This window comes from Sciurus carolinensis, chromosome 8, assembly GCF_902686445.1.
Source record: "Sciurus carolinensis chromosome 8, mSciCar1.2, whole genome shotgun sequence".
Taxonomy (NCBI): domain Eukaryota; kingdom Metazoa; phylum Chordata; class Mammalia; order Rodentia; family Sciuridae; genus Sciurus; species Sciurus carolinensis.
Window position 1 is genome coordinate 13,086,345 of NC_062220.1, and position 15,349 is coordinate 13,101,693.

Genomic DNA, 15,349 nt, shown 5'->3' on the forward strand with positions numbered 1-15,349 from the left:
GAGACAGAGAGCTGTTCTCAAACTGCCAATGTCCTTATCTTGTGGGTCTTTAAAAGAATCAACAGCTTTTTCTTTTGGAATATAATCACCATAGGGCCAGAAAAGATCCTGGTACATTGTTCTGTGGTAATGATAGAATATTTTAAAATTATTAAAATATAGTAAATATTTTCTATCAGACTGAAATAACATCAGCGGTTTGAAATCTTAAGATCTGTTTGCTATAACTTTTTACTTAAAAAAATAACACCCATGGAAAAGTCAAAAGAATGAAAAAGTGTTAAAGCATACATCTGAATACAAGTTGTTAATATTTTGTAATATTTACTTCAGCTCTGAATATATATTTTACTCTTCTGAAAAGAGCATTCTCTTGCATAACTATAGATGTCATTATTACAGTAAAACTTAACATTCATACAATATTATATAAAATATACTTCATATTTAAAATTCTCCAGTTGTCCCAAAGAGAACTTTACAGATCTCATCTTTCTTCCACAATGAAATCAAAGATTGTGTATTTCATTTGGTTGTCAGATCTCTTTAGATTGTTAATTTATGTATTTATTTATTTACTCATTTGATATGGGTTTTCACATGTTGCCTAGGCCAGTTTCAAACTCCTGAGTTCAAGTGATTCTCCTGCCTCAGCTGCTTTGAGCAACGAGTGTGGAAGGGACTTTTCTGAACTCCTTTTATCTGGCTAGATCCTCCAAAAGGAGCTCAGTCACCATGAATCCCCTTCCCCAGAATTCTGTCAACCAGAGAAGATTAACCTGTACCATAGGGGAGGGGCTGGAGGTCCACACCACACCCAGACAGACTGTCACACACTACCACCTGCCCTTCTGTGGGCCTGTTCATCTTCCTACACTTCCTCCATTTTCTCTAAGGTGCCTGTGTTACCTCTCTCCTGCCCCCTAGAAAGAGGGTGTGTAAGTTTTAGATGTCACTGGGTACTCACTTCCCTTCCATGTGGTGTCCCCAGCATGTAATAAGTTTGCAGATGTTTTCTCCTCCTTATCTGCCTGTTGTCAGTTTCTTTCATAGAATCAATTATTTCATAGAATCAATTGAGACAGTAGAGAATCATCCCTCCCTGACAATAGTTAAGAAACAATACTTATGTTACATTTTTTTTTGATGTTGTTAAGAAGGTGAAAAAAGTCTAACTTACTGAAGAGAAAAATAAATAATGATGACTGAGTTCTCCATGATGGCATCTAAAGACATGGATAATTTAGCACATCTCACAGGGGGTTAGCTGCAATTTTCTTTTATAGTGTAAGAGAGTTTTTACTAGTTTACATAGTTTTTACTAGCTCATATTTTGGACAGTCATTCTCTTAAAAAGTTTCCAGGCTGGTGAGTTTGAAGTCATGTCCCGTTGTTTGAGCTTATAATACTTTGACTCTAGGAAAAGTTGAGAATCTATTTACATGTGTAGTGAGGATTCCTACTTACTTTATGTGAATTGCAAATTTAGATTAAGTATTGCCATCTTTTGAAGTATTGCAGCCTTTAGAATATCCTGATTGCAAACTTGACTTTTGTCTGAGAGCTCAGCTGTTACAAAGTGTCCTATACTGAAATAAAATTTTCACAGTTGAGAAGGAAGGGTTGTTGGTCCGAGACTGTTGGTGCAAACTATATTATATTGAACACCAAATTTTCCTTTGGGGCTTATGTTATTGGTGCATAGTAGGTAAAGAGGGCCTCTATGATCAGTTCAATAAAAACTCTTGGGCACTAAATCTCTGTGGTTTCCATTGTCAAAACCATTGCACACACATTCTCCATTATTATCTGTTGTGGGGGAAATAAGCTCTGTGAGTGCCCTCCTGGGAAGAAAGGAGTACAAGGAAGTCTGAGCACAGGTTCCTCCAGATGCCACCTATGTGTCTTTCCCTATGACCTGCTGCTGAACACTCTATGTCACCATGAAAAGCCTTAGCCATGAGTCTACCAAATCTCCAAAAATGAGAGCATTGGGAAGCCTCAACAGACTTGCCAAAGGACATTTCTAAGGCCCAGGCATGGGAATGACTTACATCACCTTTACCCACATCCCCCGTTTCAGAACCTGGTGACAAGTTCCTGGTCTTCCAACTGCCAGTGAGGCTGGATCCATGGCCTCCTTCTCACGAATTCTTCACTTATATGCCTTCCTAATTCCTCTTTCCATTCTGTGGCTTGTCTTCATTTTCTGTGGTGCACTTTGACATGAAGGATTTAATTGAATAAAACTGAAGTGATAAAATCTATTCTTTATGGTTTGTGTTCTTGTATCTCTGAAAAAGAACTTCTCTGTCAAATGAAAGCTAAAAAATATCTTTTAATTATTTCCTAGTAAAATTTAAGTTTTGCTTTTCATAATTAAGAAAAAGCATATCTGAAACATATTTTCATATGAGAAATGATGTAGAAATTCATTTATAAGACTGAGGAACATCAGTTTAGAAAGAAGTAGCCCATGGTGGAAAAAAGATTCTCAGGGGGAAAATAACACAACACAGAGGAGACTGTGGCTGGAGCAGACAGCCAGGCCCAGGAGCAGGGAGGATGGAGAGACAGGAAGGCATGTGACCCAGCCCTAGGCTTTCCCCCAGATGGAGGCAACCAGCAGCAGAGGCCATGTGGGAGGAGACTCAGGACTGCAAGTTGAAGGGTCTGCAGGGGATGAGGAAGTCACTGACGCCCTGGGAGAGAAGGTGGTGGCTTTGAGATTGGCAAGGCCTTCAACAGGAATCTCCACTAAGATGCATTTGCCTTCCTCAGGCAGAGAGAGGGCTGCCTAGGGGGGCAGCAGAAGCTAAGGGGCGGGCCTGAGGTGGGGCTGAGACTGGCAGGGAGGACTTAGCACCGAGGTCCCTGCCCATGCTGGGAGGCCCCAGCCCGGCAAGGGCTCTGTGACTCTTGGGTGAGGGTGCTTCCTGGGATGGGCCAGGGCTCCCGAGCACAGGCAGCAGCCGTCTTCCTGTTTACACTTTCTGTGCAGAGGCGAGGTGGCCCTGCAGCACTGTGGAGTCACTGCTGGCACAGAAGTACACAGATGTCTGGGAGCCGGTGGCCGACTCCAGAGTGAGGGGAAACTCCTCTGTGTCTGATCTGGAGACACTGTACCCTGCAGACGCTTCTCCTTTTTGAGTGTTTGTAACGTAATGTGAGTAATAGATCAGCCGCAGCCCGTGCCCTGGGTCTTGTCGATACCAGTACATATAGTCATGGTTGGAAGTCTGATGGCAGCTCAAAGTCACCTTTTCTCCTGTCTTTGTGATAGTATGTCTTGGGCTCTGGGTAATTGCAGCTTCCACGTGTCCTGCAGTAGAGAAGGACAGAGTGTAATGATGTCACCTCAAGACAGACTTGGATTGAGGCCTTGGAATTCCATAGAAGGAAGCCCACCCATGGCCAGCACTCACCTGCCCAGAGGAGACAGCAGGCCACACAGAGGAAGAGCTTGGTGCCCATTTGAAGACCAATGCAGAATCCTGTTTGGAGGAAGTAGAAATTGGGCTCCAAGTGAGTCAAATGATGTCACTGTCCCCTACAGATGCATGAGCTGAACAAATAACCTGCCACACCCCTTCCCTACAGAAAGAAAATTAAATTTTACATGTACTATGTATATTAATTTCATTTCTTGTGTGTGCATAATGATATTTTATAGTACATATACACACAATTTAACAACTTAGAGTGCAAATAACTTGTAGTCTGTTTTTAACGACAAGTACACATGCTTTTCCCTGATTTTAGCCAGGTTATTTGTTCTTCTGGGCACATTGTACTCCCATTAGGATACGATCCTTCTCTATAGACTGTTTGACTCTTTCCTAACACTTCTGCCATCTAAGGAACATGTTCATGGCAGTCCTGGTACCTCCTATAACTTTTCTGCTCGAAAGTCATCTCCAAAAACCATTTATTAGTTTTTCTTTTTGCCTAAACTCTGGGATTTGGACGTTAGTCCACAGTGCTATATCCTTGGCTACACCAAGAATAGAGCCACCAGACCTCTAGAAAGGTTTTAAAGCATCAAGGTAAGAGTCATTAGAACCGGTTTATTCTGTTTCACACCAGTTCAGGAGATGGGACCCCTACCTGCCAGGTTCAGGACTCAGTGTGTCCCTATGGATATGAATTCTCCTTTTGTTTCAGTGACACCATGGGATCTGGGCCGCCAGGTCCCTCACGAGCATGTTTCATGTCTAAAGAAGGGAAGGCTCATTAATGACGTGGGCATGATATTTGACAAGAATTACATGCCTGGTGCCTCCAAGGTCACTGGGGATCACTGTCCTCATTCACAAGATCTTTTATGAACCAAATAGTAGAATATTGGCCGAAGCATACATCTGCTGTCTTGCAAAATTTATATCTACTCCATAGTTTGTATATTGTTCTTTCCTATTTGGACCGTATCTCAGGGCAAGGCCTTCTTTCTGTGACTCCTCATCTTGATGGACTGTTGATGGATACTCTCCACAGGCCTGGTCTAGTGAGAAGCTATGCAGAACCAAAGAGAGAGAGAGAGAATAAGAGGAGGTCAGTGCATCACCCACAGGGGAGGCAGAGGCAGGGCCTCGCCAGCCCCGGAAGGGCTCGCCCATCTATGGCCGGAGCTCAACTGGTCCCACGAGCCTTTGACAAAGGACACATGGAATGCTTTGGCTCTAAGCATCATTTCCAAAATAAGGTATGACCCATGAATAATGTTAGTCTTCCAAACAATGCTTGAAATTCTATGGGGGAGATAAGCATCCACCAGGAATATGTCATTTTCACTTATTTTTAATTAATTAGTCACAAATTTTCTGTTGTTGGAAATGTACACTTCATCTTGGAACCATGACAGGACAGACATTCTCTGGCTTAAGACTACATGTCCTGGAAGTGGACAGGCCATAAACTGCATTAACCACATTCCATACTATGAGTTCACTCCACTGCACCACTCGTCTAGATGGAAGAGACTCTGCTCTGCTACACGTTCTTGACCAAGACCAAGGAGCATCATGGGATTTTAGGAGAATTTTGAGTTTTGAGGCATAGATATAGGTTTCCATCCTGGCTCTGACACTGGTAAGCATGAAATATTGGGAGAGTTCATAAGCTACATAGAGCTTCCTGTGCATAAAGTGATATACTGGATCATTCTTATCTATAAAGTGGATACTGGGGGTTTATCCTTGCATCAAAACTCACTATAAATGTCCACAGCCTAGTACAGAGTGGAGGCTCCTTCCGCATGCTAGGAGGAAGGTGTGGGCTAAGATGTGAGACCATCCAGAGGACCTGGCATATAAATGTCCAGGAGTATACTCTGGCTGAGCTCAGCAGGGCACACAGAGTTGGCAAAGAGCTAGGAGCATGCATGGGCCTTGGCTCAGTCTATGTAGCAACCCACACATCCTCTCTCTAGTGCAACCTCAGCGGGGACAGGAAAGTTTGGGTACAGAAAGCCAGTGACTCCGCAGGGCTGTGCAAGCTGCTGGCACACAGATACGTGGCTGAGTCCCCCAGCTGCAAGGTGCTCATGTTCAGCTCAGAGTGATAGTCACCAAACTGCTGAGCTGAGAATCGATCAGGGAAGTTTCCTTTGTTTCTCTGCATTTTCTCAAAATACTCAACAAGGAACTGAGGGCCCTGAGCAGGAACCTGCTGGTACCAGGACACACTGTTGTGTCCAGACATGGGATAGCACTTCAGAGTGCTCTTTCCTCCCTTGGCCTTGATTAGGTGTCTTGGGGACTGTGTGACTTCAGCATCCACTGAACCTGGGGAGGAAGGAGACAGGAGTGAACACCTGACCAGGGAGGAGTTTGATCCAAAGCCACAGGAAAGGACTGTGGCTCCAGGGGCTGTCCCCGTGCTCAGGACTCACCTGCTCCCAGGAGACAAAGGGTGATGCAGCAGAGGAGCCTGGGTCCCCAGGCAGAGTCAGGAGGGATGGGTCTAAGCATCTTTGCACTCAGGGTGCTGGTCTCCTGGGCTGAGAGCAGGCACTTGGCTCCTCCCTTTTCTCTCTTTGGAGAGTTTCCTGTGACCTCAGTGATGTCACTGTTCTGATGACAGGGTCCCTGTGGGCTTAGTAGGTCCCCTGTGGCCCCCGGATATGTTCAGGTGATGCAGTCCTTCCCCATTCCGTGTGACAGGGGCAGCTGGCTGTGCTGAGCAGGGCAGGGCAGGGCTGGGGGCAGATCCATGCCCACAGCTGTCCAGCATTCCTGTTAGTCAGGGGCTTCTCTCTCCCCACCTGGAGGTGGTGTGGGCTGCCCCCCTGGAACCCAATCACATCACCCTGTCAAATGCAGGCTCCCAGAGAGGCCTTGATGCTCCCAGGTGCAGTCCATGGCTCCCCGCCCTGAGTAACGCAGATGCACGTCAGGGATGTGCGGAGACCACGACCCACTGTGCTGTGCAGCACTCCTGGCTCATCAGGTGTTATCCCTGATGCAGGCCCATCCCAGACCCCTGAGCATCCCTCTCCCAGAAGCACTGGCTCAGCTCACTCAGTGGACCCACAGTGCCCTCTAGTGGCCCTTGTGCAGTGTCTGGGATGCAGCTGTAGGGAGGCTGTCCAGGGAGGCTATGGCTTTCTAAATGAGGCCCCAGGAACTGCAGGACACAAAGCACCCACAGATTTGAGGTTAACCTGCTATAGTCAACTGTCACCTCAGAGCGAGAGAGGCAGGAAGAAAACTACTCTATTTTTCTGAGAAAGGGAGTAAATTTAATTGTTAAATTTTTAAATTTTGCCAATTAATCTTGTAGGAAAGGAGATTCCCACCAATCATTAGATGCCAGCAGACCTGGGAATGGAACGGGGACCAAGGCAGTTTCTGGAGGGTGATAGTGGTCTTCTATTCACATTGAGACTCTAAGAAGCTGAGACATAAATCAGCCAGCCCCAGGAACAGGAAACTGCCTCCCTACACATTTTCTTTCTTTTGAATACTTTGTTCCAAACACTTTTACTCTCTTTTATTTTCAGATTGAATTGTTAGCCTTCTTGATGATTGGTTTGTAGGAATTCTTTGCATTCTAAGTATATATGAAAGTAAATCATTAAGCTTCACCTATGTATCTAGACACACATAGACTTAATGATCTCTTTTCAAGAACTTCTAAAAATTTTTTTGATGAGAAGCAGTTTAGTTATTTTAGGATGGGACTTTAGTTTCTTTAAGGAATCTATACTCTCCCTAGGATCATAAAGAGAGTTTGCCAGGTTTTCTTCCAGGAGTTTTATAGTTGAGTTATTAGATCATCAAGAACTTTGAAACATGATAATTTTTGTTTCTGGTGAGGGTCAGCAGACTTTTTCTGTAGGTTCTAGTTTAGGTTCTACACATCATATAGACTGTCCCAACTACTCTGCTGTAGTACAAAAGTCGTCACAGACAATACCTACAGGAATGAATGTGGCCTTGTTTCAATGACTTTTTTTGATACTAACATTCAAATTTTGTGCAATCTTTGTAGGTCACACAATACTATTTTTGAAGATATTTCTCAAAAATCTAAACATTATTGTTAGCTTCTGGGCCATATGAAACCAAGCCTGGGTGGAAGTTTACCTCTGGGTGATAGTTTGCCCACACTGGCTTATAGAATAAGATTGGGACTGTGAGTAAATATTTTTCATTTTGTTATGTGGGCTTTCCAGTACCATTTTTTGAAAAGTCTATTTTACCTTCTTTTTGCTACTTCCTTGTGTATAACATGCATCTTTGAGGTACTATAATCTACCTCCGAAATATTTACTCATAAATTTTATGCAAATGCAACTTATTATAGGAAGGAAAATTTGTATGACTAGAGTTTGCTAATAGTTTTTATCAGAAGCGTACACTGAGTTTTGTTCAATGTTTCTGTACATCTATTATTTCGTTTTTAAGTTAAATTATAAACCAGGGCATTACTGTTAAAACCCACTTGGTCATGATGTATTATCCTTTTAGACATTTTTGGATTCAACGTGCTGTCATTTTCAATGGATCACTGAATTTGTGCTTATGAGGGAGATTCGTCTGCAGTTTTTCTTGTGCACAATATCTCTGACTTTGATACCAGGTTAGCTCTGGCCTCAGAATGAACAGAAAATCATTGGCTGTTTCTCAGTTTCCCCTAAGAATGCTCTAGTGACATCCCACCAACTTTGACATTTTGTAACTTCATTTTTGTTCAGTTTATAATTCTTTTTCATTTACTCATTGATTTATTTTTTATCTGAGGAGTTACTTAGAAAAATCATCATTTAATTTTGACATACTTGGAAATTTTCTAGAGATATTTGGGACGTTGATCTCTAATTCAGTTCCACTGTGGTCAGATAACACCCTTGCTCTGACTTGAGCACTTCTAAATTGTCAAAGTTCATCTTACAGTCCAGAGTATATAGTCCATAACTTCAGTTGCATCTAACCAAAGATTATAGCTATGCAAAGAAGGAGGAAAATAGAAGCCCTGTTTCCCTTGAAAAGCACATGAGTTCCACTGCTACTGGTTGGGTATTCTGTAAATGTTCATGGAGTAAAGTTGGTTGAGAGTCTTTCATGAATTCTCTGTATTTACTGATGTTTTGTTTTTCTCCACTTGTTGAACCAATCACTAAAAGAAATTAGTCCAAACCTCTGACTAACTTGTGAATGTTCATTTTTCTTGCAGTTGTTTTTGCTTCCGTACTTTGAAGCTCTGCTATGAGATGCACACTTACTTATGACTGCTCTGACTTTTTGAAAGACTGTCCCTTTCAATATTGGTGTATGAACTTCTTTATTCCAGATGATATCCCCTGCTCTTAAATTTAGTTTGATATTAATATAGCAAATTTAGCTGTCTTATGTTTAGCATTATCATGGTTCATCTTTTTCTATCTTTTTTACTTTTTATATCCTAGTTCTTTATATTTACAGGACAGACACACACACACAACTTTTCTGGAAGGAGGGGCTTATCTTCTTTTATTTTTTTCTCTTTTGTTCCACAATACAGTTTGTTGCTCTTCAGTTGGAGCACTGATACTAGATTTAATGTGATTGTTGATCTGGCTATATGAGTATCAGTCATTTTGTATTTGGTTTCTATTGGCCCCATATCTTCTTTTTTCCTTTTTTAAATACTATCCTCTGGATTAATTGAGCACTTTTATAATTCTATTCTTTTTGTGTGAGCTCATTAGCTAAAACTCTGAGTTTTGTTATTTAATGATTACTTTAGGATTTGTAAGTAAAAATAACCAAAACGTAGTTTTGGCAACATTATGAAAACACAAATAACTGGGATGGAAGGAGACCTCAAACAGATCAGCAAGCTTTCCTTTATTCTGAGGTGGAGTCCATCAATCAGGCACTGGAGGGGCTCACTTTCTGGGTAGAAAATGGCCACCAGTTACAGAAGGAGTCTGAGTTTCATAGGTTACAATGAGGGTGAATTAATCATTGGAGACCGAAGCAGAACATGTCAGTTTTGGCAGTCAGGAAATAAGCTGTCAAAAGTGCAAAATTCATTGTTACAGCTCAGAACTCGACTGGAGTTCTCTGTTTATCTTCTTCCTCTAGGACCCCTTGTTACCCAGAGCTTCACTATTTGCTTTTCTCCTTCCAGGACTCTTTGGCAGTGGGAAAGGGTAAAAAGTCCAGGGTCCAGCATTTTAGTATCTGCCTCTATGTTTGCTTTTGGTGGAGATGTTGGGGATGAAACTTGGAAGGGAAGAAAGTTTGCTTTTTTTCCCTCAGAGCCCATTGTTATCGGGAAAGGATTGATTGGGAGAGGATTAACAGTTGCCTTTCTCCTCCCTTTTCCTCCAGGTCAGACGGTTTTGGGGGGGTTGTCATTTTCCATATCCTTCAGGGTTTATAGTACAAGTCTTTATTGTAACATAGTCTGTCCTCAAATGACTTCACATAGATTGATATTTATCCATTTATCTTCCAACTCTATATTACTGTTTTAATAGATTTTAATTTTACATATATTATAAACCCTGGAATATGTGTTGGGAGATAGTTGATTATCTCTTAAAAGAATTTCAATTTAAAAAAAAATTTACTCTTGGCATTGCTAATTCATATTAGACTAATACATATTAGGCTGCTTGAGTTAAATTCCAAGCTCACTTAAGACCTTTTTTTCCCCTTTGGTTCATTATGGATTACATATTGATTTATCTTCAAATTTGCTTATCTTTTCTCCTGTAATGACTAAACTGCTGTTAATTCCATCAAGAATATTTTTCTTTACAGACCTTGGAATTTTTACTTCCGGAAGTTTGATTTGGATATTTTTATATTTTCTCCATCACTCCAAAACTTTGAACATTGGGCTACATTTATAGTACCAAGTTGGTATCTTCTCCAACCAATTCATCATTGCTGGGTTGTTCCTATTGGTCATTTTCCCTCCCCACTTGGAATCATATTTTCCTCCTTCTTTTTCTGCCTGACTGTCATCTTAATGAGATGCCAAGTATTGTTCATTTTACATTTTTGAGGGCTAAATATCTTAGTGTTCTTGCTAATATTCTTAGTTTTGTCCTGTGATGGATTTAAGTTCCTTAAAACAAAAAAGGCCCAAACTTCCTAGCAGGCATTTGCTTTTCCTGAGGACTTCAGCAATATGATCCTAAGTAAATATGCAAAATAAAAAGAATCAACAGTGGTCAAACTTGAGGAATTAGAGGCAGAACTGCCGTAAGCTAGTGTGCAAGACAGTGTTGTTAGAATAAGAAGGGACAAAAAGACCAATTGAACAGGAGAGAAACCCTGAAAACAGATCTACACATACACAGTGAAAGATTTATTATGAACATGATACTATGGAGCAGTGAGGAAAGTTATCCTTTAACAGACAGCATTGGCTACACCATGGAATAGTCATCAGATAACCATGTGGAAAAACATAGCTTGATCACTCCCTTATACACAAAGATTTCATTGTAATTGGATTACAGATTACAATGCAAAAGTTTGAAAATGTAAAGATCTGGGGAGGAAATGGTTTTAAGGGACTTAAATCTATCACAGGACAAAACCAAGAATATGGGAAAACATGGTCATTTGGAAGTAGACAATGATTTCCTAAACTGGATACCAAAATGTACAATGGTACCTAAAATGAAATGATTTTGACTTGAGAACTTTTGTTTATCAAAATATTGCAATGTAAATAAATTTGTGTGACCCCCCCTTAAATGTATACAATTATTACATGTTAATCAAAAATTATTTTAAAATATTTAAATGAATGTAAATACTAACTCACTTGATCTTTACCCATGGTATACATGTATCACATGACCACACAGCAACCCATAAATATGCACCATTAAAATACTATTAAAAATGGATGGCAACCTGGGATAAAAAGAGTGAAAAACTAGCATCCTGAGAAAGAGAGACAGAGCACCAACTGGGATTCTAATATGCCTCTGCTGGGGCATAAATTTCTAACAATTACTCTGGAAACCTCGAAGAATCCTGCTTAGTGCATATAATTATGTTCGGGTCTTTGAATCACTCCCCTTTAACACCTTTTCAAGTGAGGTTGTATTGTATGAAATCAAGCTAAAGGTGAGTTTCTATTCTTGAAGAAAGTTAGACTGGAGAAGAAGAAAATTCAGCTCTGAATGACTACAAGATTGTCAAAAGAAATTACAAAGCTGCATGAAGACATGGGCTAATGTGTATGACTGTGGGGCAGGTGCTTCTGAATAATTGATGATGGCAGTTCTTACTGAGGACTCACATTGGTTTTTATTTTTCTTAAGGTTGGTGCTGCCAATGGTTTAACATGGCTTTGTTTTGCTGGCTTCCTCCTTGGTTATGGCAAGGTCTGAGTTAGACACTCAGCATAGGAAGTTATTAATAATATACTAAAAAAATATGGTTGTCACTATCCCTGAAACTAAGCTCTGGTGTTCAAAGCCAATTATTGAATCTTGACTGAAGCTGAGGAACACCAGAAAGCAATAAGCCAAAATTATCTCTACCCAGCATTATCTGTCCCAGTAATTAAAGGACATTTCCCAACCTCCTCCTGTTGGAAGAACCCCTGAGGTTCCAAATGCATCCTTTCCCTTGCCTGAGGGAAGAGACTGGCCACTCCCTCCTGCAGGGCTTCTGAGAACATGAGGGTTGGGCACAGGAGGTTTGTGAGCAGGAAGGAGGAGCCTGTGCCTCACTGTGGCTGAGCTGCTGGCACAGAGGTACACAGCCGAGTCCCCCTGCTCTGTGGGCTGGATCTTCAGAGTGGAGAAGGACCCCTCTGGCCTCTCAGCAGAGAACCGCTCACTGGGCATCCCTGTTGTGTCTGCTGCAAGTTTATTCTGGAAATACATCAGAAACTCCAGGCCTTGTCCCTGGGTCTGTCGGTACCAGTAAAGGACATTGTGTTGAGAAATTGGATCACATCTGAAAGCAACATTCTGTCCCCTCTTTGTGACCCTGTGCCTGGGGAACTGGGAGACTCCAGCATGGATGTGGTCTGTAGAGACAGAAATGGGAAGTAGAATGGAAAAAATAAAGTTAGTCACCACACACACAAACACACACAAAGAAACTGCTTATTGTTCTGAGGACTCACCTGCTCCCAGGAGACAGAGGGCCACACAGCAGAGGAGCCCGGTGCCCATGGCAGGTCAGGAAACGTGGAGGTTCACCGGGGCAGGCTCCTTGTGAGTAGGAGCAGAGGAGGAGGGGCTTCCTGTGTCTTCACCAAGTAGTCCTCACAGGGACATCATGGAGCCTCAGGAGAACCTGATATTACACTTAATATGTAAGATGCCAGCAGCACTGGGATGTACCAGTCCATTATGTACCAGTAAGAAAGGAGGAGATTTCTGTAACTCACTGTCAGAAATCTTAAAGGGTCAAAGTGCTGAGACACAGAACTCAAGAAGAAAGGTAACCCAAAGGTAGATTTCAATACACGCAGATTCTATGAGGTCTCTTTGGTTGTCCCCTGCTCAGTGCTCCAGGGTGCTGCTGCCTGGGTTCCACACTGCATCTCTAAGCAGTATGTTGATGGCTCTCAGTTATTTTTCACTTTTTTCCTGTCTTTTTTTTTTTTTGGTGCAGCCGATTGAACCCAGGGGCCCTTAACTACATCCTAGCCCTTTTTTGTATTTTATTTAGGGATAGGATCTCACTAAGTTACTTAGGGCCTCACTATGTTGCTGAGCCTGGTTTTCATTTTGAACTTGCAATCCTCCTGCTTCAGCCTCCAGAGCCACTGGAATTACAGTCCTGTGCCACTATGTCCAGCAGTCTTTTCACTTTCTTGACTTGACACATCCACCTGGATGTTCCAACTGCAGTTCACTTTGGCAATCTAAGTGCCAAGTGGGGAATCCTCCATTCCCCACCCGAGTCCTGCCTTCCCTGGCCCTATGCACAGTTTGGGAAAGATGGGAGCTGCCTGGGTGGTAGATGTAGAATGGCCAAATCTTTCTCCTGAAAGCAGTTTCAATTCACAGCTCAGAGTGACAAGGGAAGAAATGTTGCCTCTGCTAGGCACCAAACCAGGTTGGAATCTTCAATTCCTTCTACAGTTTTAAAAAATTCCCCCATTAATTCATTAATCTGCGCACTGCTTTTTCGGTCCTCAGCTCCTGATCACGCTTCCTCCTGCATTCCAAACATACTCCTAAAATAAATAGATGTCCCCCACCCTTGCCTTCAACAGAGTCAGGGTAATTTTACCCTTAACATTCTGGTAAGATTTTTAGTGTAAAAAGTGAGGAATTGAATGAATCCTTGGGGTTCCTCAAAGTCTGCATGACAAGTAATTAATTGCTCCTTTAACTCTCAAAACTTCATTGGCAGCACCATTTATGTGAGGAACAGTCATCGCCATCCCTTCCACTGTGGGAAAGTTTGGTTAGGATTTGAGAAGACACTGAAAACTGGAGAAAACAGGTGAAAAAGAGCAGAGATACTTACCAAGGTCCTTGTTGTTGGTCCAAGATGATCTTCAATGTGGGGGCATATTGAGGAAATGCAGCTGCTGTCTATATTGAGGGGCCAGATTGGCCAGCGTGGAAGACGCCAGCATCTCCCTATCTCAGTTCTGTGCAACTGAATTCCAGTTGATGCTGAATTCTGTCAGTGATGCCACAGAGCAGAATGTATCCCCTCTATCACTGTCCCATCCCTGTCCCATGCTTTCAAGAGGCCCGTGGGAGCCCAATGACTGGGGGACCCTCACGTGGAGACCTGTGTGAGCTCAGGGACGAGCAGACGCCTGGGTGGAGATAGAAAGCTACGTGGTGACTGAACCGATACTGAGGCATGACAGCTGCAGGAATGGAGGTTACCCAAGGTATCCACTGCCATCTGCCTCCAGAAGACAAAGGAAAATCGAGCAGAGACATGTGGAATCGCTTAAGTTTCCTGAGAGCAAAATTGTCATTTTTAACCCAAACCCAATAGGCTTGCAGAACATATGCTTTCTCTGTCAAAGTTTGGCAGGCTCCACACGGAGTATACTCAGGTGCACCCAGGCTGCCCCTGATCTTGAGAAGCAAAGATATGCTCAGGAGAAGAACCTGCATTGCATGGGGGTATGGGGTAGGCAGAGGGCATCTCAGAGCTTCAGTCTGCAAGGACAGAAGGCCGGGAGCTTTCCTCTTCCTCTACCTGGCGAGCACTTGGATGTGAGTGTTCCTGCTGTTCTTGCTGCTTTGCCCTTCCAAGGTCTTCCTGGGATGGTCCAGGTTTCAGTCTCCTCCCACCAAGTCAGCTGTTCATGGACTTTCTCCTACACAGCAAGAGATTCAGGGACGGAGGAGACAAGCTGACTGCAAAGAAGACTCCTATTACTACAAATCTTCTTGTGTTTCTCTTAATTGCGCTGTGTGTACGTGCCTGAGGGCATAGGTATGGGAATGAGGACAAGAATGGGGATAGGGATTTGGAGAGGATGGGAAGACGCCCCTCTCTCAGGTAGCCACAGGTCCAAAAACACCTAGATACCCTTTGATAGTAAGAGTTTTGGGTTTAACACTCAACACTCAGCACAGATTCTTCTCGATTTGGGAATAGAGCAGTGTTTTGTTAACTGTGACATCCCTGGGATGTGCTCAGTCCCTGATCAAGCTGCTTGGTGCAATCATGCATCTCCTGCTTTTGGAGCCAGCCCTCCTTCTACAGGGGCTGAGGGAATCCTGGGGTGTTATCCTTCTGCACACTGTCCATCAAAACAATCTGAGAGTCTTCATAAAATAATAGCTACGGGGCTTGACAGAGCACGGAAATGTGTGTCACAGAAAACTCTAGTGTAGTCAAGAAGATCCAGGCAAGGGGGCACTTTAAAAGGCCTAAAGGGAGAAATTCACATAAGC

The 15,349-nt window shown here is 42.6% G+C and overlaps 1 long non-coding RNA gene and 2 gene segments (V, D, J or C); all 3 read right to left on the bottom strand.

Moving 5' to 3' along the window:
• Nucleotides 1-2,946: 2,946 nt before the first annotated feature.
• On the bottom strand, nt 2,947-4,193 carry LOC124990396 (T cell receptor beta variable 10-3-like). The segment is given in 3 exon segments: nt 2,947-3,322; nt 3,426-3,494; nt 4,108-4,193. Coding segments are annotated over 2 exon segments (387 nt in total).
• Nucleotides 4,194-5,424: 1,231 nt separating this feature from the next.
• On the bottom strand, nt 5,425-5,982 carry LOC124991237 (T cell receptor beta variable 13-like). The segment is given in 2 exon segments: nt 5,425-5,783; nt 5,891-5,982. Coding segments are annotated over 2 exon segments (438 nt in total).
• Nucleotides 5,983-12,201: 6,219 nt separating this feature from the next.
• On the bottom strand, nt 12,202-14,160 carry LOC124990400 (uncharacterized). Its single transcript, XR_007109765.1, has 3 exons — nt 13,950-14,160; nt 12,592-12,764; nt 12,202-12,492 (listed from the first exon to the last, which is right to left on the bottom strand). It is a non-coding gene; the product is annotated as an uncharacterized LOC124990400 (long non-coding RNA).
• Nucleotides 14,161-15,349: the final 1,189 nt, after the last annotated feature.